This window comes from Bombus pyrosoma, linkage group LG4 (assembly GCF_014825855.1).
Source record: "Bombus pyrosoma isolate SC7728 linkage group LG4, ASM1482585v1, whole genome shotgun sequence".
Lineage (NCBI taxonomy): Eukaryota > Metazoa > Arthropoda > Insecta > Hymenoptera > Apidae > Bombus > Bombus pyrosoma.
In genome coordinates, this window is record NC_057773.1 from 2376122 (window position 1) to 2401846 (window position 25725).

At 35.8% G+C, this 25725-nt stretch overlaps 1 protein-coding gene across 8 annotated transcripts in view; it reads right to left on the reverse strand.

Moving 5' to 3' along the window:
* LOC122567103 (rap guanine nucleotide exchange factor 2-like) overlaps window positions 1-25725 on the reverse strand; it is a 254187-nt gene that overhangs the window by 68804 nt on the left and 159658 nt on the right. For 6 of the 8 annotated variants that reach the window (XM_043725309.1, XM_043725313.1, XM_043725312.1 and 3 more), the window contains exons 2-3: window positions 10647-11339; window positions 1362-1437 (exon numbers count right to left, since the gene is read on the reverse strand). In XM_043725309.1, coding sequence (XP_043581244.1) covers window positions 1362-1437; window positions 10647-10957 — 387 coding nt within the window. In that variant the 5' untranslated portion in view covers window positions 10958-11339. The remainder of the gene's footprint in view (window positions 1-1361; window positions 1438-10646; window positions 11340-25725) is intronic. The other 2 variants (XM_043725311.1, XM_043725318.1) reach the window with 1 other exon arrangement.

Here is a 25725-nt window from a genome sequence, read left to right on the forward strand (position 1 = left end):
TATTCAGTTATGTCACTTTTATGTATTATTCTTTTTGTTGATAAATGAATCGTTTAGAAGTAGTACGAAACCACTTATTAAATTGAGTAACAAAGAAAAAGGCAAAGATGTGACAAACATTACGTTTTCGGAATTTCTGTAGAGTTTACTATTATCTGTGTCATTTCCCGAGATAATAACACGAATAGCATGTATGAAACGCGTAAGTGGAGTTTAAAATTGGACTCTAGACTACTTTTTAAGGCGGAAAATGTAAATGTTAATTATAAAGATTACAAGTGTACTTTGCCTCCGATTAATTATTGTAATGGAGCGTAATGTTCCTTTAGTAGATTAATTCGTGTAAATGATACTTCAACAACAACTCTTTTGAAACGAACTTTTACGACTTCTTTTTCAAGACTTTTTTAAAGTTGACTTTGTAAAAACACGAGATCTGAATATTACGAAGTCCAACTGCTTTCAACGTGAATTAAATGAAGTGCAGATCGCTGTCCGTCCGAATTAATGATCTATCTTCTTGAAATATGAGTTTTGATGTTTCAATTTCTACCATTCACGCACATTCTGTTTCGATATTATGTCAGATCTCTCTTATTTAATTAATGATACTGATATCTAATTACTGCAAAAAAAAAATTATACTCTAATCTTTTTATTAATTGAAACCTTTCATAATATAAATTCACACAAGCATATTGAACTTCATGAAAAAATCAGCGATATTTCAAATCTTGCAAATGATACGATTATAAACAAACAAAATTTCTCCATATCTCAAACCTTTAAATTTATACTTACGAGGTTGAATTTTAAATATCATTTTTATAGATGTCTCCTTTATGTAATTAACAATACCGATATATAACTGCTAAAAAAAAATTACTCCAATTCTTTTATGGATCTTTATAAAAACCCCCCATAAAACAAAAATCATAGCGCGTAACTCATTCAACGCGAACCGAATCATCGAGATTTAAAAGCTTCCGAAAAATAAAATCCATAACGAAACAAATATGAAAACAAAAGTCTTTCGATAGTTTAGCAAGAGACATGAAACGTAACAAACAATAACGTCAGAGAAAGGGATTAAACTACCCTCTGATAGTAGTCCGAGCCGTAGTGGCTCGGTTATTCTCTTTAAATTTAATCGTTGAACGTGCAAGAAGTTGCAACGGAAGTTACGGTTCGAACCGTGGCAAACGTAAAACCCTGGCAAACTTCCACGGTGAAACAAAGTTCCCGTGACGCGACGAAAGTTTGCGTGGCGCGAATTTTTCTCCAGTACAGCACGCAAATTACGACACGATCGTAAAGAAAACTGCGGATGTTTCACGAAATAAAATTGTGTTTCTACTTACGACGATCATCTCGGAGGGCTCGAGAACGAAGCATTCGTTGGGTCTCCTGGCGCTGCCACCCGTCCGCTTGCCAAAGCTGCAACAGAAAACCATAGTGACGCGGTTAAAATCTCTCCTTGATGACAGAGAATCATTCTCGAGTGCTGCTTGCCGTTGAAGCTTAGGTTTTATGAAATTTTATCGTGGTAGCTTAAATATTTCTCCTCGTGATATCGATTGGTGTTGAAAATTAAATCTTATTTTTTCCCAAAGATTATATAATTTTAGATATTGTGGTGTAATTTCTTCAGCGCTTTTGTTTTACAGTTGTCGTACGCTGAATATTCGTATCGATAAGGTAAATATCAAATATTTTCAAATGTACGTGGGTTGTAAAATACGAAATGACTGACTTTCAATGATTTATGCTTCATGGAATTCTAGGAAAGAATTCATCTTTCGAGTATGCAATGGAGGAAATGAAAATCATGCACGAGAAAGAAAAACGTAGCGACGCATCTACGAAGATGAAAAGATTTCTCGGAGAAGAAGACGATTAAGATAATTAATACAAGGAAATTGGACATTTCACATGTTACTGCAGTAATGTATAATTTAAATAACAATTTGTCAAATAATTTCATTGAAACAACGCTCAAGCGCAATAAACACCCTCTATTTATAACAACAAGACCACCTAAAACACTCGAAATGCTCAAATATTCTCCCCATCCCAAACCACTCCCTACGATATTAGTACCCAACGTTCTCTGCGTGCGTTCACAAATAAGCGACAATTTTGCTCGCTTAGTGATCCAGGGATATCGACGTCACAACGCGGAACAATTTCGATTTTATCGGACCTTCGTTAAAGGGTTAAAAGCAATGACCATCGAACGCGCGCTATAAATTTCTTTCGCGCAACAATAACACCAGGGTGTGCCGAATACGGGACGGGGGTGTGACGTTCCATGGACACGGAAGTCATCGTCGGAAATGCAATTTATCATCGAAACTCTCGTACACGATACAATATCCTCTAGCAAGGGGTGCAGGCTCGCGTAAATACATCTATTGTTACGGTGTTCTGGCTTTTAAATGTTTACGATCTGCCATAGAACGAGCCATCGACAGATGTTTCTTTCCCTTCCCTGTGCTACTCCTCAAATTAGCCGCGAATTCACAGTTACAGTGGCTATAAAAAGTATTGGGGTATATTCTTCTTTTCCAACGAAAGTGTTCTATTAATATCAGGTTCACTTCATTTCCGAAGTATAGCCAGAAAAACATATTTGAGTCAGGCTAAGTAATTTGCCTTATAATTCGTCAAATTTCCATACGTGTGATTTTTAAACTATCCAAGTGATATACAGCGAAATATGCCGGCCATACTTTCCTACGGTTTCAACTCGGTCTAATATCTTCAATTGTAATTATTTTATTAAAACATTCTCGATTATACTTATCGTGCGTATATTAATTCGCTTTTCTTATTGAATCATTCCCTCGTTTTTCATATCTTCTGTTACTGAAGTACACGATATTTTCTTATCCTTCCGTTATTATGTTAAACATTAATGGTGTCTTATAATGTACGACAGATTTGATTATTCCATGCAAGTTGAAGTTCGAGTGACTCGAACAACCCTACCTCGCTCTATTAAATTTTTGTAATCGTACGAAAATATAATATTATTAAACTGTCCGAAATTTAATATACTTGGACCTAATCAATTGGTATGTAAATGCTAATAATAAATTCAATGATGTGGCAATATTTTTGATAGCCACTGTACCTATGCTGCAGACGATTTTAGAAAAATCTCCCGTGGCTACGCGAGAATCGAGGGTCAAATAATACAGATGCTCGTGAACTCGGTTTCTGGCATAATTTTCCCTTTGTACTTGGAACGTGTATTATCCTATACAGAGAGATATATATTTCTGTATTTGCGTATATGTGTGTATGTGTGTGCGCGTGTATAAGTATATGTATGATATAGAGATTGCTCGAAATACAAGGTGTTCTCGAAATATTGGGAGCAATTTTCCGGTGCTATTTCGGTAATCCCATTCACACGTGGATATATTGTGTAAATACAGATTTGTAGACCTTTATCGAGCTACCTTTTCGAATGAGAGCTGCCTGGCTTAATTTAGTTTAACGTAGCTTGGTTTAGCGCGAATCGCTTTGATAGAGAAGTAAGATATAAATATAGTAAAGTATCTGGCATGAGAATTAACAGAGCAACGTGGATGGATAAAGGAATTTTCGGTAGAGGCATAATATTATATTCTCTTGTAACGATCATTTTAATTTGTAGATGAAACGTTTTACTAATAAGAAGTCGTTATTATTTCTATTTTAGGAGTAACACAGGCACTTCTGTGTGTTAACATAGCAAACATATTGGAAAGTGTTCTTAGAAAATAAAATATTTAATTTCTATTAAAAAATATAATCTTTTTTTATAAATTACTCCGCGATACCTAGAAGAAGGATAGTTAACACAAAATAAACCCTAATCCATGACAACGTATTTCTCTACTCTGCTACTACTTGCTAATAGCCATTAACCAGCAAAATTTCATCGAAATCGATATATATAGTTCCCTCGCGAGGGTTAAAACCTAAATTCAGGATTGAAATTATCATCCAAGAGAATTAGTCGGCAACCCAAGTCTCGCTGTATCGTCTCTACCTATGCTAATCCATTTACCTTAATAAATTATGATTTCTGCGAGGTACACAGCTACCGTAGGATCTAGCCTCCAATTAAGGTAATTAATGTACGACGAACATGCAACGAGTCGTTGGAAAAGCTCATGCTTAGGAAGAAATCTCTTCGCGTTGCTTCACGTTTAATCCCAATGAAAATAGGACAGAACTACCGCGGGCCTTTTTCTAATAGTAGCAAGATATTGGAATCGGAGAATTCTTCTTTGAGAGGCTCGAAGAAGAAAAAGCATTGGCGTCTTCATCTTTAACGACATTGTTCTGAAACTTGTCTCGTGTAATGTATCCTTTGAGTTTGAGTAATTCTTCTGTTGCCTAAAATGGTGATTCCTTTCCCTGGAGATGATTCCTAAATATAGGCATACTGTTTTCGTGGTAGTAATTTTAGTAAATATTTCGACGTATTAATAAAGGATTCTAAAGGAAATCGGCTTGAAATAACGAGTCGTTTGGATCATTTTATTAGTTTTATGTTAGAAATTCTGCTAGTCGCCTATTCGATCTGTTGTACTTTTCAATTGCTTCTAGATAGAAGACATAGAGCGTACTCGGAAATGGAATTAGAAATATGAAAAATGGCCGATGAAACGAAGAGGAGAGAAATTATTGAAATATTCTAATCTAAAGTTACTTTGATTTTAATTAGGTAACACTTATCGCGAATCAGGTAAATACAAATAGGTACGATATATGAAAGTTAATCTTCTAGATAAATCGTATTTAGAATCTTATTTAACCATTACGTAACTGATCCTTCTAATATAATCTAGCTGTATGAAACCTCTACCCTAATTACATGCATCGATAACCACCGTGGGTCCAAATTAATTAGAATCCTGATTAATTTTCAACAGTATAAATTCGATATTCTGTCAATGTTGTTAAGAATATAGACATTTACCATAATGCAATAGAACACAAGCAAATAATACATTAATATTTATCAGAACAGATACAAAGGAGATACCAAAGCTGGGAGGTATTATCGTACAATACGGTTATTTCGTTATAATGTTGTAATAATATTTCGTATTGCTATTATCTGGATTAGGAGATGCAAATTTGCTGTTTCGTAGAAACATAGAAATTCAAAAGCATCAAATACAGGACGACGTTTGCTCGCATAATAATGCAATATACAAATTATTATACATTCATTTATAGTTAGTTTCGACAATATTATGATCTCAAACTTGATACGAGCTTGTAAGATCGAAAAACATATCGCGGTATCTTGAAGACAATATAAAGCTTGTAACAAGCCACTGTATATTTCTTTGTCTTCGTATTAAGGAGTTTTAATATATCTCTGTACAAGAATTTCGTAGAATAAACGCCAGATTGCAAGAACTAATTGATAATACCAAAAGTCAAAACTACCAAACTAAACTTCGCCACGAAACCAATCTATCTTTATTGGAGTCAAACTAAAATTCGCGCAACGAGCGTGTCTCGATGTTACGAACCAAGAGATTAAAACAACTAACAGAAACGCCCCTTATCCAGAAAGTTATCGTAGTTGACACAGATTACTCTCTAACTTTGTCCAACTAACGCTTCCTAAACAGAAATCCATTACCGATGGCGTTAGACTCTACTTTTACCGAATTTGAGCTTCCAGTTCCAACGTAGCTGAACGTTACAAACCAAGGAATTAAACCAGCAGTACAAGAACATCTTAACCAAATTAAACACAAATTACACTTAGATCTCATCGAACTGACGCCTCCTAAATACACTCTCCCATTGCCAATATGTTTTACTCAATTTAACAATCCGTTTTCTACTCGCACCCCATTGCTTGCTCGATACTGCATCCGCCTCTCGTTCCTCCAACACCTTAACCGATCCCTCTCTTTCAACGCCTCGACAGGGCTCAGAGCACATGTAAATTCATGCGAGAAATCGACGTCGACGTGCAAGTACACACCTCTACGTTGAACATAAATCTGACGGTGCGGTAATACGAATGAAGGGAATATCGACAGACGTGTATCAAACGCGATTCAACCAGGATCGACTGGAGAATTTGACGGCTGAAGGAAGGTTCTTCAAGGTTCTTGACCTCTCTCGTTTCATCCATTTACCTTTAACGCATCATGCGTAACGTATATACGTCGCCTATCTATACAGGATGCTCTATAACGTGTGAGTAATATCTGAGAAATTGATTTCGATACTCCAAAAGAACGAAAAACGTACCTAGAAACGTATATTCTTTTAGATCTTATTTGCGAGATTTAATGATTTCGCGTTGTCCTAATAGCGTGGTCCTATCGCTTGCTTTGCATCATCTGGTTTAAATTCACTGAATTTTTATTTCTAAGGATACTTGAAATTCGCTGTATATGGACGTTCAATACAAGATTTCAATTTTAAAGAATCTCAGGGAATAGTAATAGACTACGTGATAACCACATCAACGATAAGACGTTCCCGTGCATGCGTCGAAATACAGAATAATCATCTTAAGCAATTCCTTTGAAGATAATCAGATACGAAATAACAGAAAACACAAAGTAACGATGAAACTAATAGTAGGACATGAAGCGTATTTATTGTCGAGAGTCGATCGACAAGTAATTCAGGATTGATTCAATATAGATCTGCGAGCTGAAAGAAGCTAGATAAAAATATTAATTCCGTGATCTTCAACCAAGTGGATCTCAAATTGCTCATCCGATGATACTTCGCGAGTAAAACTCTCTTAATGAACATGTAAATATTCTATTCTTATATATTCATGTATAACACCAGCCACGCTTTGTCAATCTATGGTCTACATATTACGGAACACCCTGTATATTTCGGTGTGACCACGCACACAATTATAAGATTGGATAACACGTGCGTCACGTGTGCGTGCAGCGCGGAAAATTGAATTCGACGTGGATCACGCGGACCGGCTTCTCCATCTCGCAACCCCGTCGCGAGTTAACCCTATAACGTCACCCCGTTGCTGATACGCATCCTAGCGATTATGGTCGTTTCGTTTATGGACGGGCCTTGTCCGTTCCTTCGACGTTACGTCTTCGTTGGGTTTCTTCGGCTCGTTTTATGTCCCTTTTTTATGTTTTCAGCGTTTTCTTCACGCTTGCATTCGCTTTGTCTTAAGGTTTGTAAAATACGTGGGTTTTGTTGGATGGGAAATGATTCACGATACTCTTGGGTCTCGTGAACGAGATTATAGTTTTGTGAGATTAATTCTGCTTCGTTCTGGTGGAATAGACTTTCAGTTTTATTTCTTGTGTCGGGAGAGAAAGGTTTTATGATATTTTTCGTGGAGTATGTTAAAAAGGAAGATATTGTTGGAGCACGTTCAGGCTCGTTAAGGACGAATTTATTAAAATTGAAAACGGATAGTTTATTCTTTTATTTTCGAGTTACACTGAAAGTTAAATGAAACAGATAGTATGGTTTAAAAAAAAAATATTTTGCCCGATAAAAATAGGACGTACGTTTGTAGATCCGCTTAAATCGTTTTAATAAGGTAGAGAGAATCATCGTGAATTTGCTTTCTAATAAAACGATAAAATAAAATCTACGTTATTTTTCAATGGGAAGTTACACCGGATTTTATTATCGGTACGATCTTACAACGAAATTAAATTCAATGATGTTTTACGATCGTCGAAATCCTGTAAAATCTCTCAATGAAAATTGTGTGCGTGTGATGTGGGATCTACCACTCATACTGGTACAATAATGTAGCCATTAAATCTTAGTTCATTTTACTTGCTCCGATTTTAATAAGTTTCCTCTCGTAAGATAAAGAACTGATTGAAATTTTCACGATTACATTTTTTATAACACGCACACAGTTAAGTTAATATTTTAATTTAATATCTCGAAAAATTGGTATTTTAATAATAGATAACAGATAATAGACATATATAATAGTTAGCAGTTAGGTAGGTAATAAACAGTGGATATCCAAGGATAAAATAAGAGTGTGTGTGTTAATGGATGAATGTGTGTGTAGACTAAGTGAGAATGCAAGTCAATAAAGGAAATAATTGTAAACCGAATTCCTTGTATAGCCAGAGGGCTGTAAATAAACTATACTTACTACTGCTACTAGTATTTTAATAATTTTGCTGCCATAAGAAAGAAGATTAAAATATTTAAGAAAAAGAATTAAAATATTTTATTACGAGCTTTTTCCATTATTCTGTCTCTATTTCCCCTAATAATGTTCGAAGAATGTCCGCAATTTCGCTCAGAAAGTGTCTCTGCATTCGTGAAACACTACTGAGCCATTTGAACCTCCGACACTCGCATGCCAGAACGGATTTCCTTGGTCACTTGGTGACATTACATACTCCATTTAACCCGACTGGCTCTCGAACTTAGTCGACTTAATGAAATATTTCAGTCGACTCTCTGTTACCTCTATCAGTTCCCTGTGCGACTCATTTTACGCTACCAAGTAAGTATAATTGCTGTTAGCAGGCAACGAAATAACCGAAATGACAAAAGTTTCTTCCTGGGTTTTATGTGTCAAAAAAGGTCTTCCCACGACCTCGTGAGACAGTTGGTCCCGTTGGATCTCATACACTCGAATAATATCGACATTTAGGGAAATCACCTTCGAACAGATTTTAGAACTGCTTATAGAATTCTTACAATATATAATATATAACTGTAAAACAGATGACAGAAAAATTCATTGTTTCCAAAAAATTTGAATTTGTATCGTAATAACGCTTTATGTACTTGACTAATACTTGCATTTAAGGAAAATTAGTTTCTAATGAATTTTAAGGATTGCTAATCATTTCTGTAGCAATTTAGAGATTTAGTAGAAGACTCTTTACAAGATTATATTTGTAATTGGATTTTATGCATCCGAGTAAAGGATATTTAGATCTAAGAAATTCTCTGATGCATTTCAAGAATCAAGAAATTAATTATACTTTAATTTCATATATAATATAGAAATTGGAAATTTCAAATATAATTTTATAGAAATAAAAGAAACGAGAGATCACGATTTTAAATTTAGATTTGATTTTCTTTTTCTTGGTTTCCCTAATTAATTAAACATAAAGTCTTCTATGAATTGCGCGTACGCGAATAACTATTCTATTTAATCAAACACGTTGAAATCTCTCATAAACGCTTTCAAACGTCTATCGTTTCTCTACTTGTCTTCAAAGACGTGCAACACTTCTGATATTTGAAGAATCGCTCATCCTCGCGTCATATCTTCCTCCAACAATAAATTTGATATTTATCAAGCACCTTTTCACCTGTCCCTACTTTTCCCGTTTCGCAGTCCACCTTACAGACCTGTAACTTCATAGCACACATGGTGTTCTCCGTATTCTTGTTCTTGCTCCTTGCTCGTTTATTTCGATTTCCGTCCGACTGTCAAGATCAGCTTTGCAATTGTCGGCTTATTCCATCCCAAGCGATTTCGATAGTCGAAACCCGAGTTATGTCGTTAAATTTCAATCAAGGTATCGCTGGTTGGCAACGCGTACGACACCATGTAATTTCACGTGTCGTATATTTCGTACCGACGAACGGGAATGAAGAAAAATAAAAATAAAACAGACCGAGTGAGGGGAAAAGAGAAACAGCGAGGAAGAAAGGATCGGATAGAGGATATACGCAGGCTGGCTGTCGCGGTTTTATGGAGATTAATTGAAATATATTCAGATTGTAACGTACGTCCGTCCGAACGACCGCGTTACGCTGATTTATACGACGGATAAATTTTTGTTACGATGTTGCTTCAATAAAAGATGCACCGTCAGCGTGGACCAATTCCTCGTTAACGCGCAAAGAAAACGCCGATTTACGCTCAGACGTTCGTTTCTGCTCTGTTACATTGAAATTGCGTTAATATCAACTTGACAAACCGAACAACGTACCAAATATCAAATGAGATAACGTAATAACAGATGCTGTTATGATCGAAAGAATCGAGTGGTGTAGAGTTTGAAGGATCGAATAAAAGATTGATTTATGACTAGGTGTAATATTGTGCGTGGGATTGGATATTTTGTATGGAAAAAATTGGTTGATAATAGGTAATCCATTCTAGGGCGGAAGGGGTATACAAGAGTCGGATTTACTGTTCGGATAATGCACGACCAGGTGATTTATGTTGCATCAGTGTTAATTTACGGTTACTGGTTCGGAGAATTAATTACCAACTGTGATTAATTTCTGTTATTCCGTATGGATTGGACGAATTTGCTTATAAACGTAAGGTAATGTTACCTTTTAAAAAAATTAGTTTTTATTTCGTCGAACATATATATTTATATAGATACTATGTACTTTTGTATATTTTTCTGTTTAATTTAATAGTTAAATAATGGTTAAGCGATAAATGATTTCTTCTAAGAAATTTCAAAACTCACTACACTGAGAATCATGTAAAGTTCTTCGGTACGTAATAAACAGAATTACGTAATTCTGTACGTAATTACGTACGTCATAGAATTACCAAGATATAAAAGGTTAATAAGAAAAAAGAGAGAATAGATCATAATAGAAAAAATATAGCAGGTATACAATATAAGATACCTATTTCTGATTGAAATTTCCAAACTCACCAGACGGAGAATCGCCTTCGAGGGAAAGCCGGAGGTGGCGGTGGCTGTACTCGATGGCTCCTATCGACGGATTCGCTTCTGAGAGCTTGGACAGCCTTTGGCACAGCCCTGAACGGCTCCTGCGGAGCCTTGGTGATCATACCAGAGGGCAGATTGCCATTTCCGACGGTGTCGTTAAAATTACTCGCGCCTCCGCCAACGCTTCCTCCACCATGGAAGCTGTTCCATCTTCTGACAGGACCTCTATTAGCAACATGGTGTCCGCTTCCGGGGCCGCTGGGACCACGTAGTTGGCTCGTGTGCTTGTGCATCCTCTCACTTTCTCTTTTTCCTTCTCTTTCTCAGCCCTCGGTGATCCTCCACGACTCGGACGCCTCCTCCTTCGCCTCCATCCTTTCCGTTTTCTTCTCTTTTTATTATTTTGTCACCCGTCCTCGACGATCTGGACTACATTCTTCAGAACTGCCCTTCGTTGCCAATGTCCCTCTCTTCTCTCCTCTCTTTTTTTTGGTCGATCTTTCCTTTCTCTCGGCTTTTTATTTAAATTGGGAAGTCCTGCGACGTGTCGTCTTTTTATTCAAATTGGAAAGTCCACTGGTATATGTTGCAATCAGAGAATTTTAGTGTTTTATCGAGATGGTTCCGTAGAGCGAGAATTTTTTCCCAGCGACGATTTGGTAGCTGGAAGTCTGTCTGTCGAAAGGAATTCGAATTTTCCAGTTAGAATGTGTTTGCGTTGGATTCCGTAAATGTTCGTGAACCAGGCTTTCATCGATCAGCGTTGGCCAGCTTTCAAGCAAGTTTCTCAGGATTAACGTTGCTGTCTGCAGGAGTTCCGAAGAATACTGCATCCTTAGGGGTTCTAAACTTTGCTTCGCGTGTATATTTGATTCGAGTAGAGCAAGGATGTTACAGAATGTAATATAAGTAGTAATAAGTAGCATCTTTTTGGTATAGCTCAAATATAAGCACCGTTAGACATTAGACTTTGTAGATATTTTCTATCGTTTTCTAAATAATAATAAACATAGACGGTGTTTCAAAATATAAAGCACGAATCCGAGAATTTTGTTATATTTCATGTTCTAAAGCGATGATTGTGAATTAAAGAATGTCAGTTAAGAAATAAAGACACGAATGATACATATGCGCTAGGAATTCTGTGAATTCCAAGATTCACACGAAAAAATAGGATTCTCAAGAATCCTTAGTGGTTTGTCTCGACCATAATTAGAACCAAAACTAAACAACGCTTCCTATGATTAAGAATCGCAACGAAACATCACGATTTCTTTCTCAATTAAAGAGATAAAGGCACAAATCATTTATCTGCGCTAAAAATTACAAGATTCGCATGAAGAGTCCGGATTCTCAAGACTTCTCGGTGGCCGATCTCGATCGTAATTACACGTTTCTTACTAAGGACCTCCACGAAACTTCCAATTTCGCAACTTCTCTGGCAATTAAAACGATAATGGCACAAAACGTTTACCCGCACTAAAAATTACAAGATTCACTCGTAGAATCTGGATTCTCAAGAATCGTTAGTGGCTTGTCTCGATCTTAATTAAAACCAAAACGCAACGAGCTCCGCTTCCGTGTAGCCGTCGCGTAACGGAAGTCATTGTAAATAGAAGAACGGTGCGCAGCTCCGCGGTCGTCGTCGTCGTTCAAGAACGTACTATGTACTGTTTACAAAGCCGTGTGTCTCGTCGTCTAAAATCTCTCGGACGTGTCTAATACGATTTTATTACGTGACTAATCTGTTTTCACCATGCACCGCGTGTATCGCTAACGCGAGAGAGTAACGGCGCGGCGTCGCGATGTCGTATCCACCGCCTTTCTCCTAACGCCTTATCAATTTCAACCGTTTGCACAGCGTTCTGATAACAAAAGCGGGGGGAGGCGCCCCCCGATAAAATCCGAGACAGTCATAAAGGAATCGAGTGTCGTACGAATAGAGGTGTCGTATCGCCACCAACGATAAGTCCTTTGATCCGTCTTACGATTTCGAGAGCGTCGCCGATAAACGACTCGATAGTTCTGTGATAATGTCACGATTGAATCGGTCGTCGCCGGTCGCCAGGGATATTTACCCTGTTCGTCGATTTTTACCGAAGAACCGAAGGAATATGGCTGCTCGGCTATGAAACTCGCCAACGGTGGAACAGTATTATTGGAAAAACCGTTTTGATACTGGCTGCTACATACTTTATGGAAATAGAGCGAATAGAACTCCACTTGTGGTCTCGTTCTGATCGTATCGTTTTCGGCTTGGATGAGCTTGGAATTTTCGGACAATTTCGTGGATTTATTCTCCCGTAGTGGAAACATCGGAGTTTTCGAAGAATTCTTTCCGAAGTTGGACTGTAATTTTCAGGTTTCGGTCTGCGTGAAATTTTTATTGGAACGTGGATTAATTTTTTACTTCGACTGAACTATGCGGAATTTTGTGAAATTTTTTGAAAATTCCAATCGCGACTTTTAAGTTTTGATATGGGGAGAAAGAGTTTGTTAGAAAGTAAATTAATTACGGTTTGTGACAGAATTATTAGAATTCTTCCAACATTTGACATACACCAGAAATGAAGAATCGTTACGTTCTAATTAATAAGTAAATAAATATTCCGTAATGGTAAATACGTTTCATTTAACGTAATAGCAGCTTCATATTTATACCTTTTATATTAACGGTTAATAAAACAGTGAACATGAAAAAGTTCTATCAGAGCAATTACATCTAATGTTTGAACACAAGGGAAAATGATTTTCATTTAATTCCCAACATTAAGATTATTCATTTTATTAGCTCGTATGTAATTTCTAAGCAATTACGTTGAAGCATCACTGTGAATTAATTATTTTCCTTCCTTATGCTTTCCTGCGTAACTTTTATCTTGATTATATTCAGTAGAATACACATTTCAAAGTTACCAACTTCATAAGATTCTGGATAAATATTGCTGCTTCGAATCTAACAACCTTAATAACCCTTCAGAGTTCAGGGCAGTGGACAAAAAATTCTCAATGAAAAGGGAACAAAATAATTGTTCCTGTTACATAATAGAAGATTTGTACAAAAAAGTGTGGGCCGAAAAGAAGGTTGAAGCTTTAAGAAACCAGAAGCTCTGAGATTTCTCACAACGTGTCCCTCCCCTAATACCCCTTGAATCGAATCCTTTACGTTCTTTCATGGTTTCCGTTCGTACTGCTAACATTGTGGAATTATTCATTGCACAACAATTTGTCAGAATCGTATGCCAAAAACGATCTGATCATTTGTAGACGCTTATCGTTTGCGAGAAATTACAAGCAGATATATTAAAATTATGTTCGAAATTTAAAAATAAAAATTAATGATATCTCTAACAATATCTCAAAAATTCAAATGATATTGCAAATTAAGATATAATAATATTCTAAAAATATAATAACAGTAAATATATAAAGGATGTATGGAATATAATCTATAAAATAACGAAACAGAATATGTAGCTTGTCTTTCGAAAAAGTGTCGTAATCAAGCAGGTTCAAATAAAACTCGGGAAACTTTAAAGGAAACGTTGTATCATGAACATGGCGTCTTTCTATGCTGCAGTCTGTAACAACTAGACATCCACCGTTACCTTTTTATGGGAAACCAGCTTATACCGTACGCGTTGAGTAAAAAAATACTAATTCGTATGAAGAACCGCTAAGATTCTCTTACCAGCTTGTATTGAAACATCGTCACATCTATTACTCTTGCAACGTAAATTCTGTCAGAGAAAACAAGATTTTATCCCATACTTTAGACTTATACTTTATCACAGACTATTGCCTCCTTTCCCATTCTACCACAAATTATCTCACAGCTAATGTACCGCAATACGCACTATCGCTATTTTCCATAATTGTATTTTATTTCTTCAGCATCGATTATAGGGATCGTTAGATGATTTTCCACGTTTAATCTTAATCGAAACTTTTGTGCGTCACGTTCATACATTTAAGCGATTTATCTTCACAGTATACAACAGTATCTTCGCTCAAGTAAGAATCGTATTTGACATCCTAGAGTATTATTTCCGTTTCGTAAACATTTGCTCTGGAACGATATATTCACATTATATGTAACATAACGTAAGATATACAACATAAAATAATAAAACAGATCGTGACGTTGAAATTTTTATCCAAGTACATAGCTTTTGGAAAACAACGCACAAATGCTATTTCTCCATTTTAAAAACCACTTCCATTATTAATGAAGCAAATGAAATTAAAACGACCACATATAAAATAATAAAACAAATGAAATTAAAACAACCACATATAAAATAATAAAACAAATCCAATTTCTCCATACTTATCGATGTAACTCTTTGAAAAAGAACGCTTTCATACTATTTCTCCCCTTAGCTCTTCCATCATCGATCAAATGAATCAAATTATAAATCATACCAATCCTGGCGTTTATCTGTATAACTTTTAAAGAAACAAATTTTTAATTAAAAAAGATGATAAGTTAAAGAGCATATATACGTAGAATAATAAAACGAATCAAATTCATACACAATCTGTCGAACCATCAACCAGTTGATCCTCTAAAAACTATTAAATTACAGCGAATATCTGCGTCGTAATATCACCGTTGATTGGAAAATTCACGAATCACTCGAAATAGAAAATTCACGAATCACTCGAAATAGAAAATTCCATGGAAGCTGCGAACAAGAGAAACTCGGGGGAGGCATTTTTACTTCATCCCCAGTCAATTCGTCGACGTTCGCCCTTGCTGACGTTCAAGTACAAAGGAATTCGCCTTTTCTTTCGTACGTTTCCCCCGCGTCTACGACAAGAGGAAGACGAGCCGCTTCTCGAGCGCGTGCTCAAGAGGTTTTGCAAGCTCGCTGAATTTCTATACACCGGCTCGAGAATCTCTACCTACTTCTACCCTCTTTCTTAAACCTATTCCTCCTCGGGGACCTCTTATGCACTTCACTGTACGCCGTTACTAAGACTTTCCCACGGCCGTGTCCCCCAGGTAATCTCTGTGTCTTTCGAATTTCAAACTGGCCGCAGGCAACCGAAACGCGTGGATACGCGTCTCTGTCCACCAACACATCTCGCGAACAAGCTTTCGCTATTTTTTCTCTGATATTTTAATGTTTCCGGGTGTTTTCAAACAGCTGCGCGCGCTTGAACACTCGCGGAGAATAATTTAGCGACTAAAGATGTTTGTCAGTTTGATTAGCTGCAAGGTATAATTTATAGAGTTTATTTTAGAATTTTAGAATCTTCATATTTTAGATATTTCAAATCGTAGAATTATAGAACTTTTAGATATTTCCAATTGCAGAATTTTCAGATATTTCGAAATTTACGTAAAACGGAATCTCGCTAATAACGTTAAGAAACTGAAAGTCATCGGAACGTCATTAATTTTCACGAAATGTTTTTAACAACATCGGCGAATTAGAAATTCTTGTACGCCATGCGAAGGTAGTCGCAACAATTTGAATTATATTTTAATATAATTTAGTTAGTATAGTATAGCGTAGTTAGTATATTTACTAATCTTATGTCTTTCGTACTCCACTACATATTTCGCTCGTATTCAGGCTCTGGATGGTTTCAAGTATTTAATCCAGTAAGTTTTAGATCCCATTTAAAGGCTAAACAAGCCAAGACAATGAAATAAGGTGAGATGTAAATTCAGCCAAGTGTCAAACGACAGTAAGTTTCAAGTATCAGCATCTCTCGAGACAAAAGCAGCCAAGACTGTGTACAGCAGTTCATTTTAAGGTCACAAAAGTATAACGCCCTTGGAACAGAACTGAGAAACTTATTATGTACAGTGTACACAGTCTTCAATAGGATTCTCGATATTTCTTCCGTCTATTGTCTCGATACTTAAGATATTTACAAAAGGTGTTAAATCTGTTCAAACCACTAATTTGAATTTGTATTATTCCTCAAGAAGAATAGAATGTCGCAGGTTCTAAGACTGATAATCTAAAATCAATTGTACTGGAACTGTAACAATTCTTATGTTGCATTAATAATTGTAAAAAATACTTGTATCAATATTTATATTTTATCCTTCAGGTATCTAAATGGAACAAAATATCGCGACAAAGACTAAAAAGTGATACAAGTGCAGAATGCACACAGTTAAAGCCCAATTAAAACTTATCTCATATAAAAAGAATCAAATGAAACTTATATCTATAATTCTTAACTTTCACCCTACTTATCGCTATTCAAGTATTCCCGTGGTAATACTTTCTCAAATCAGGTATCTATAATTCTGAGGATTTTTCAAAATCCTTCCCATCGTTCTTATTTCTCCCAAGTTTCTCATTATTCCTATTATCGATTAAACTTCCAACCCATTTACTTTCTTCTCTCCTCTTTAACAAACGACCAAGTAACCGAAGTCTACCTAAAATTCCTTCTCCAACTTTCAAAAAGTTCCACGACCATAGTCTTGGAGAAACAGAGCCGCGGTTAAATTTCGCCAAAACTGGTGCACGGAACTCGAGTCGACCAAAGTGATTGTAAAAAAGTTTTGCAACCCCATGAACGGCCAGTTCTTTTACACGAGTCTCGTTACTAGTCGTTTAAACATTCTAACGCCGGGCTCGAGTGTTTGCGAACGCGTCTGCGCAAACGTGGTTTGCAAAAGTTTCACAAACCGTGAGACTGACGAGTGGCCATAGTCGTAGAGGTTGTTTCAACCAGAACCAACCTCTAGAAAATTCTCAACTTCTTCAACCCCTATCTAGAGACCGTGTTTCGCTGAGGCACTGCATGAATCGCAGGTGCAAGAATTCCTCTTGGAATTTTCAGGTAAGTCGACGGACTCTCCATTCGTTTCGTCTAGAATTCGTAGAATCCCGTCCCTGATCAATGAATCTTTTAAGAAAGTTTCTTGGGGAATTGCGATACAGGCTGAGTTTCTTGAAAAATTCGCGGAACGAGTGGTTTTTGCTCTCGTTCTGGGATTGTGATGCTTTGCGATGAATGCGATGCTTTGGAAGGTTTCTAAACTAAACTTTAATTTCATACGTATTTTATAACATTTTATGTCATAAAATTTAGTTAGCATATATCGTGAGAGACATCAAATTTTCTTGCTTTCGTTTTTTTTTCTTTAATTTGATTTTATTGACTATTGCTCATCAAAATTATTTTTTTATTACTCTTTGTTCCTTTGTTGTAAATTTTGTAATGTTTCAATTTGTCAAGTTATTTTTCATAAGAGAGTAAGATGCAACATTATTAATGGTTAATATGGAATGAAGTTTATCTTGATAAAAATTTATTTTTCCATATAACACGTATCTTATTTATGAAATTTTTATTTTTCTCGGTATATCGCAAGTTTTAGCCTAGAATTTCATAGTTTTGGTAGCAATAGAGCAGCGTAGATAGAAATAACGCACGGAGGAATGTGCATTATTTATAAACTGTATTTGAGATATTTGTACAATGTGGAATCAAATATCGGAGAAATCTGGTGTATTGCTTTTCGAATACTGATTGAATTCTTTATACATGTAAACCTGCCCTAGTTTCATTTTTAAATTCTATTTCTGATTTCCTCTCAAACGATATCCTATAAAATTTTACGTTTTATTCGTTTCTTTAAATTACCAGAAAAGTTCTGTTAGCAAAAGTTTCCAAGTGGAAGGAGAAATTATATATGTATGTACCTATATTAACTCGAAACTTTGTCGTTAACTGCTTCCACCTACGCATGTAAACTTTTACAATGAAATTAATACCTTCTTACGAAGTCTTAATAAGTTAAACTCGGTATCAGTAGAAAGACCACGTTTAAGTTTCATGCCGAGTCGTCACGCGATCTAAGTGGGTGTAAAATCATACTTTTTCTTAAATATCATGCTAAACTGCGTCACGTTAAATCACCGCATAATAATACACGATTAGACTATACTGGCAATATATGACGAGAAAAATTATTACCCTACTTATCTGGTGTATGTATTATCAACGTGTCACACTTTTAAAATGAAATTAAGATTTACATAGCGATAGCAGAAAATAATAATCTGTCATTTCTCACGCGTACGCATTTAATAAGTACTAGTTAATAACATCTTATTTCTATATATAGAACATTACACAACGTTAGATCCATCTATCCACAAAATTCGCTTTCGATGAACGTCGCTAAAAAAAAGAAGCAAGAAAAAATAAAACAACATCGTAGATTTAATCGATACTAAATATTATAGAAAGTATCCTACTTTGGACATTTTATACATTTTCACGTATTATATACGTTCCCTTTTGGAATTTTAAAATTCTCAAAAAGGCATAAACACTCGCAGTTCGAACACGAGTAAAACTAAAACCAACGATGTAACTAAAAACCGCAATGCTACGTCAACCTACCCCTACGATTCTCTTTTGATCAATCGTTCGACGATCGTCTATACCAGAAATTTGTATCTACACCAGCTTTTTCTACTTTTAACTCATCTATCACACGGTCAACGAGTATGAATGCGTCGTTGTCACTTATCAGTCTCCTATATGTTGGTTCTATAGCGAGACACAATTACGTTACCGCGCTATAACACCAGCCGAAAGTTTCGCAGGCCCCTCCATCGCCCATCAACTTCCATCACAGGACAAAAGGAATCCTAATGATAACGAAAAGTTCGTCGCCGTTGCGCTTAACAAGTCAGCTGCCGTTTAACAACGAACCAACGAGCGAAACAATTCCTGCTACACGTGAATACGCGCACCAACGATAAGCCGATACAACCGAGGAAGAAGGAGAATTTCCAGGTAAAGTTACACGAACCGTGTCTTCCGCTGTACAACTAGTTGCTCGATTATTAATTTAATTAATTTTTAATTGTTCCTGGGAGTATAGTTACGTTAGTTCTCTTACTTATCGATCCTTTGACGTGTAAGTGGACTACTCTTGTTTTTATGGGAATTTCGACTTGGATCGTCAGCTTGATGAATAGGATCGTTTTAAGCGAGAAGTTTTACGTCGGTGATTAAAGCGAACTGGGAGAGCTGCTGCGAGTTGGTTATTTTAAGGGAGAAGGTTTTTTTTCATTGAGTATTTTAGTTTGCAAATTTCCAGTTCGGTTCTGGTGCGATTTTTGGAATAGAAATTATTAGAATAAGAAAGTCGGCAGAGTTGCTACGAGAGTCTTCCAGTTTGTAGATTTTTGGTCACATTTTGATAGGATTTTTGGAATTTGTGATAGATTATTAGAATTAGAATTTTAGTATAAATTTTGGAATTTCCTGTAATTTACAAATGCAATGTTTTTGCATTGGCAATGTGTAAAGAACGTGTAAAAATCTATGAATTTCTATAGGTTCCGTTTCGAAGGTCCGAAGTATGGATTTGTATAAAATATGTGCAATATATAGGTTATATTAAATTCCAACATTTCATTAATACGATGTCAAATTTATGACAAAGTTTATAGTAGGAATTTATATTAAAATTTTGAAATTCATATTATTTGTTAATAATTTCACGTAGTGAGTACAAACAGGTACCATTTAACGATCGAAGGCGTTTGAAATACCGGAACAAAATGATTTGAGAATTCAAAGAGCGTTATAATAATTTTAAACAAAATGATTGAACAAATGAAATGAACAAAACATCATCAGATATTCCGAGCTTTTTCTAACGAATTTTCACTCCCTTCTCACTAAAAATATTTTATCTGAAATCCGTAAGAGCTAAAATAAATCAATTTCCTTTTATTCGCCTTTAATCTTCTCACCAGCGAAATCTTTCTTCTATCAACATTTCTTTCAACAGGTTCTTTCAACATTGATTCAGTAATCAATATTTAAACTCCGAAAATTTTCACTATTTCTCTCGTAACGAGAAGTGGTTGCTGTCGTAAAGTAATTATTGACAGAAGGTCATAAAACGGAATACATTTAGATAATCAAACTACAAAATTTCATAGAGTTCGATCTACTATATAATCCCTCTCGTTCGTTTCACTTACAAACTTGCTCCGTAAAATTTCGTGACCGAAACAAAGTTACGTGACTACATTGGATTGATCATATTATCAGTGGTTAGTACGTTTTAACGATTTTACTGAAATGCCCAGAATTGCGTTTGTACTGCTACGTATTAAGAACAGTTCGTATTAAGCTTCGTGGCAAGGAGAACCAAAAATAGTTTACTCTTGCAGTTACTTATTATCTATTATTTATTCATCCTACTTGCTATTGTTAACCTTCCAGTGAATGCATACTTTAGATACTTATTGAATATTTCCGACATGAACGTGTTTTATTAATTATTCGCGATTTGATTGCATTACTGCAAACACGATAAGTACTAATGATTTATTTGATTTCTATCTCGCGACCAAGAAATACGACCTGGTTACAGTTTTCTTAACCACGCATTTCCTCATGCGATCTTTTCGTTTCATCTTGCATACTTTATTCTTAACCATACGCTCATACGCTATCCTTGACCTAGTTACTACATTCCAAGAGTCTACGTTAGAAGTTTTACCTTCTATCTTATTCTAAAACAACTATTTCCGTCAGCCATCCCTGTTGCCAACTGTTTGCCTATTGCACCTTCTAATCTTTGGTATGTCTTCCACTATTTGTATTACTTTAAGCGTAATATTTTCTATATTTTGTAAATCGATAAGGTATTGTATTCACTGACGACTGTAACACCTATTTGTAGCAGATGAAAAGAAACGATGCTTTTTCAAGATTTATTATTGCAAACACTTAAACATCGAAGGCCCATCATGTCTCTTTGTCTCGGTACATATTTTATATTATCTCAATTATTCATTATAGAAAATTCCTACTAAATATCCTTCTCTGCAGTAGACGTTTTAATTAGAGAACGTAAATCTAAATTAACTAACTAAACACGTCGATAAAATGAGATTTACAACCCGAAAAACGATCGTTATTAAAACGTTTTAATTGCTCGCATATAAACGACGTAATAAACGAGTTACGAGCACCGCTCAATTATACTCTGGATGGATGGATTATGCTTCTATCTGGATACTAGAGAACATCGGCGACATTCGATTCTGCATTCCGTTGAACGTTCCATTGAAGAGTAATGATTCACGCGGCGAAATCGTTCGACGAGAAAGCAATCTGTTTCCCATCGTGGATGAACCGAGAGATAACATCGGCTAGTCTGGCCTCAACCGGCCAGATACGAAAAAAGATAACGTTTACACGTAGAGAACATATATCTATAACTCGATCTGGTCAATATTTGATTGGATTCGCGCGACATTTACTTTGTTCGCTTTTACATTTACGCTTTTCCATACGGTGCTTTCCCAAACTGCTTACGCGTTTTCCACGCGTCACGCCCATACATTCGCAACTTTCTTCTATCTCTGTGTTGATTGCGTCCAACTTTGTTTGCTCCAGCTCACGTTACGTTTTTTTCTTTTTTTTTCCGAGGTAAAAATAACGCGATCGGTCGTTTTTTACTAGGAATTTCACGCGCAAACGGAGAAGATAATTATCCCATGAGTTTTATACTATTTGGTGAATTTTTCCTACCACTGTTAGCGCACTGTGGCTGTTTATATATTTATAGGAATTTTAAAGATAGAAAAAATGCACGGAATAATAAAATTCGTCGTACCGAATATTTAATGTTCAAATATTTCATACATAAATTTAATTTCGTTTCTTTAGTTCTCTACACGAAAAGAACGAGGACATATGAGAAAGAATATAATACAAAGAGAAAAACGAGTTCTTATGCAAAATATTTTGCAAATAATTATTCAAACCCTCCAAAATATACATCTATAAAATTTCTATGAAAGATTACAAATTGTCGTTATTTCGACCGAACTAATAATCTTTGTGTTATTTATTACTATTTCTTTACATTTCTTAACTATCCAATAATTGGACCAGTTCATGCATCAACCACACGTTTTCAATCATTCCAAGTCGCACAGTTCCCTACAATCGGCAACCATCGCATACATCGCATTCTCTGCGAAGCAGAGCATGACTTTGCTTCTGACTTTATCAGCGATCCGGGACCCATAAAATTGCTAATGGCACTTGTTATCTTTTTCGCCATGTAGAACCGTCGTAATATCGGCGATAACGTACCGATGGCGATCATCGTCAGGATCCCGACTTATAATACCTCTACACGACGCTAGTCTGAAGTTTCCCCACAGAAATGAATGTTCCGTTACCTCAGTAATTACCCTTTCACGATACAGCTTGGTATTATGCAACGATGTAACAGGGAAATGATAAGAACGCAGTTTCCTCACTCAGGAAACGAGAAAAACCTATATCGAGTGGACCTTGAAAGTTCGAGCCGCTTCAGCCTTGAGAGTTTTGTATCTTTTTCCAACCACTGTGCACCGTTATAAGGGATAAAAGTTGAATAAATATCCGTTTTATACGTCGTAAGTTTCGATTTGAAGATTTCTTTAGTGGATATTGGAATTTATATTGGTAACAAGACTATTCGATTCGATTTTTGTAACTTCTAAAAGGCCATATGAATTCTTTTTTTATGGCTATTTAAATTTATAAACTGGCGAAAGCTTTAATTTTGGACGAATTTCTTTGGAGCGAGCTTGAAGTGAATTCTGTAACGAAATTTCGCAAATTTGTCTAATACTTTTTCTGTTGCTTTTATAGAAAGTTGAACAAACATCTAGAATAAATTTTACATCTATTAAGATTTTATTTAATTATCTGTGTAATCTGTATCACGAGAAATCAGGAAATTTGATCGATGATAAATTTATAAATTGAGAAAAAGTTTCGAGAAGAAGAGAATTTTGAAGGAATTTCTTTGTATAAAGTTTTGAAACTTGTTTTTCGCGTTTGAGAAATAAAATTTTCTAAAATATATTTTCAATATTTCTGCGTTTCTATATTTTTAAAAACTTGTTCAATTTTCTTTCCACAGTTCCTATGGGCGGATATAGAGATTTCATTCCTCGATAACAATCTACAAAATAATTTCCCCGATTCGTCCTCAATTTCACGAACGTTGGCTTCGTTTATTGGCTCATTTCGTCGATTTTAATAAGTGCGGGCAAATTGGATTTTAAGGACGTGAAAAATCAGTAGGTGCAACCTACGCGAATAATATCGAGAACGATATTAAATTTGATACATCGACGAAACAATTTTTTAAAGAGATGAATAAAGAAATATCGAGAGTCGAGATGCCACATCGATGAATGGAAAACCGCTCGGACGATTTCGAACAAAAATACATTGCCTTCAAGTCCGATCCAATTTCTTTTCATCTTTGTTAGAAGCATCGGAGAAAAAGGAGTTCGTTTAGATGCTCCATACAAAATATGTTATAAACAGAGGATTCTTTCAAATAGACTTTCATTATCCTAATGCTTCATTCTAACGACCGTACCAAGAAAATCAATAAGAACACCATTGTGCTCCTACTTACGCAAACAGTTACGTAAATCCATGCAACAAACTCATTACTTGTTTCTTCCGTGACTTTTAATTTATTATACTAAGCCAAGCTTATCAGAAGATACCATAAAACGAAAATGATATAAATTCATTTATGTATTCAACGAGAAGAAAGCCTTTAATAAACGAGTAGGCATATAAGATTACTCGGTCAATTATCTTAGAAACGAAACAATCAAATTTTCATAGCACAAGCTTATTAACAATTAACACAAACTTAAAGAAGTTGAAAGAGAACCTTATCGAATCTTGAAGCACGTTCCTTCATTTAATATTACTAAAAACACGAGAACTTTCTATAGTACGTACTTCTCGAGGAGAATACACCAACAAACATTCGATCTTCTAAGTGGAGCGTAAAATATTCGTAGTCGAAATTGTTTTGCGAGAAACAATCGGCCAACAACTGGTACTGTCGTTAACGATGCTTCGACGTTGCTCGCAGTTAACTATTCTTACAATGAAATGACAAAGAAGCCGCGAAGATTGAAGAAAATTGTGAACGTAGTCACTCTGACAAGAAGACCAGTCGTCAAACTAATAAACGAAAGAGCAAGAAGAAGAAGCTAGAACAGCGGATAGACGGAAAAAAGGCCAATCAAGAGAGAATCCTTGCCGTGCAACGACAACAAACCCCAGTTATTGTTGCTTCCTGTCCTAATCCCAACGATCCTGCGACTTTCTCTCGCAGGTTCTGCTAACGAGCGCCATTCCCATAAGCTTTTGCCTCGGTGCTCTTTTATCTATCCACCTCTGACCGAAAGACAAACTCGCAGAATCTCTGTTTTTCGATCCTCGTATTGTTTTCGACGATCTTAGGGTGCGAGTTCGCGCCTAAGTCACGTGAGAAGGAATATCGATCAACTAGGTTGCAAATAAACGAGCTTACAAGGACGACATGTGGATTGAGAAGACAGAATAGCAATTTATGATAATCCTTGGTAAAAATGCAGCTTCCTTCCAGATTCGTTTTCAACAGCTATTGTGTGGTTTTCAGGGTGGGAATGAGATCTTACTATTCACACGATGAAATTCGGCGAGTTCTTTTAAGCACAGATTAGTTCACCGAATTTGGTCGACTGTTGAACAGGGTAACTGGATCTTTGCTTCCGAGAGAAGGAAATGTGTATTTGACGCGAGTTTTTATTCAAATTTGAATTCTGGAAATTAATGGCATAAGCATTAACGCGTTTGCAATTTATTTGTAACACGATTTATAGAGAAATAATTCCACTGATTAGATCATTTACGTAACAATCGTCAAAAATATCTTAAAACACAATACCTCGAGAAGACAATCAACGAGACAAATACACTTGTATGTTATGCAATGTATGGAAATTATAAACTTTAAATTATTGTTGTATTTTCACTAAATTAATAAAATTTCAGTAAAATTGTTAATATCTTAACTGAAACAGCTTTCTACCTAATTTGTCCTAGTTTTGAAGTGAATATAATAACTGACCTGAAATTTTCCCACAGGGATGTAAGAACTACTCGAACCAATCAAAACGTGGCTTCAAATAATCAAACAAGATCACCTGCAACTATCTTCTAAATTCTAAACTACCAACTTTCAAAG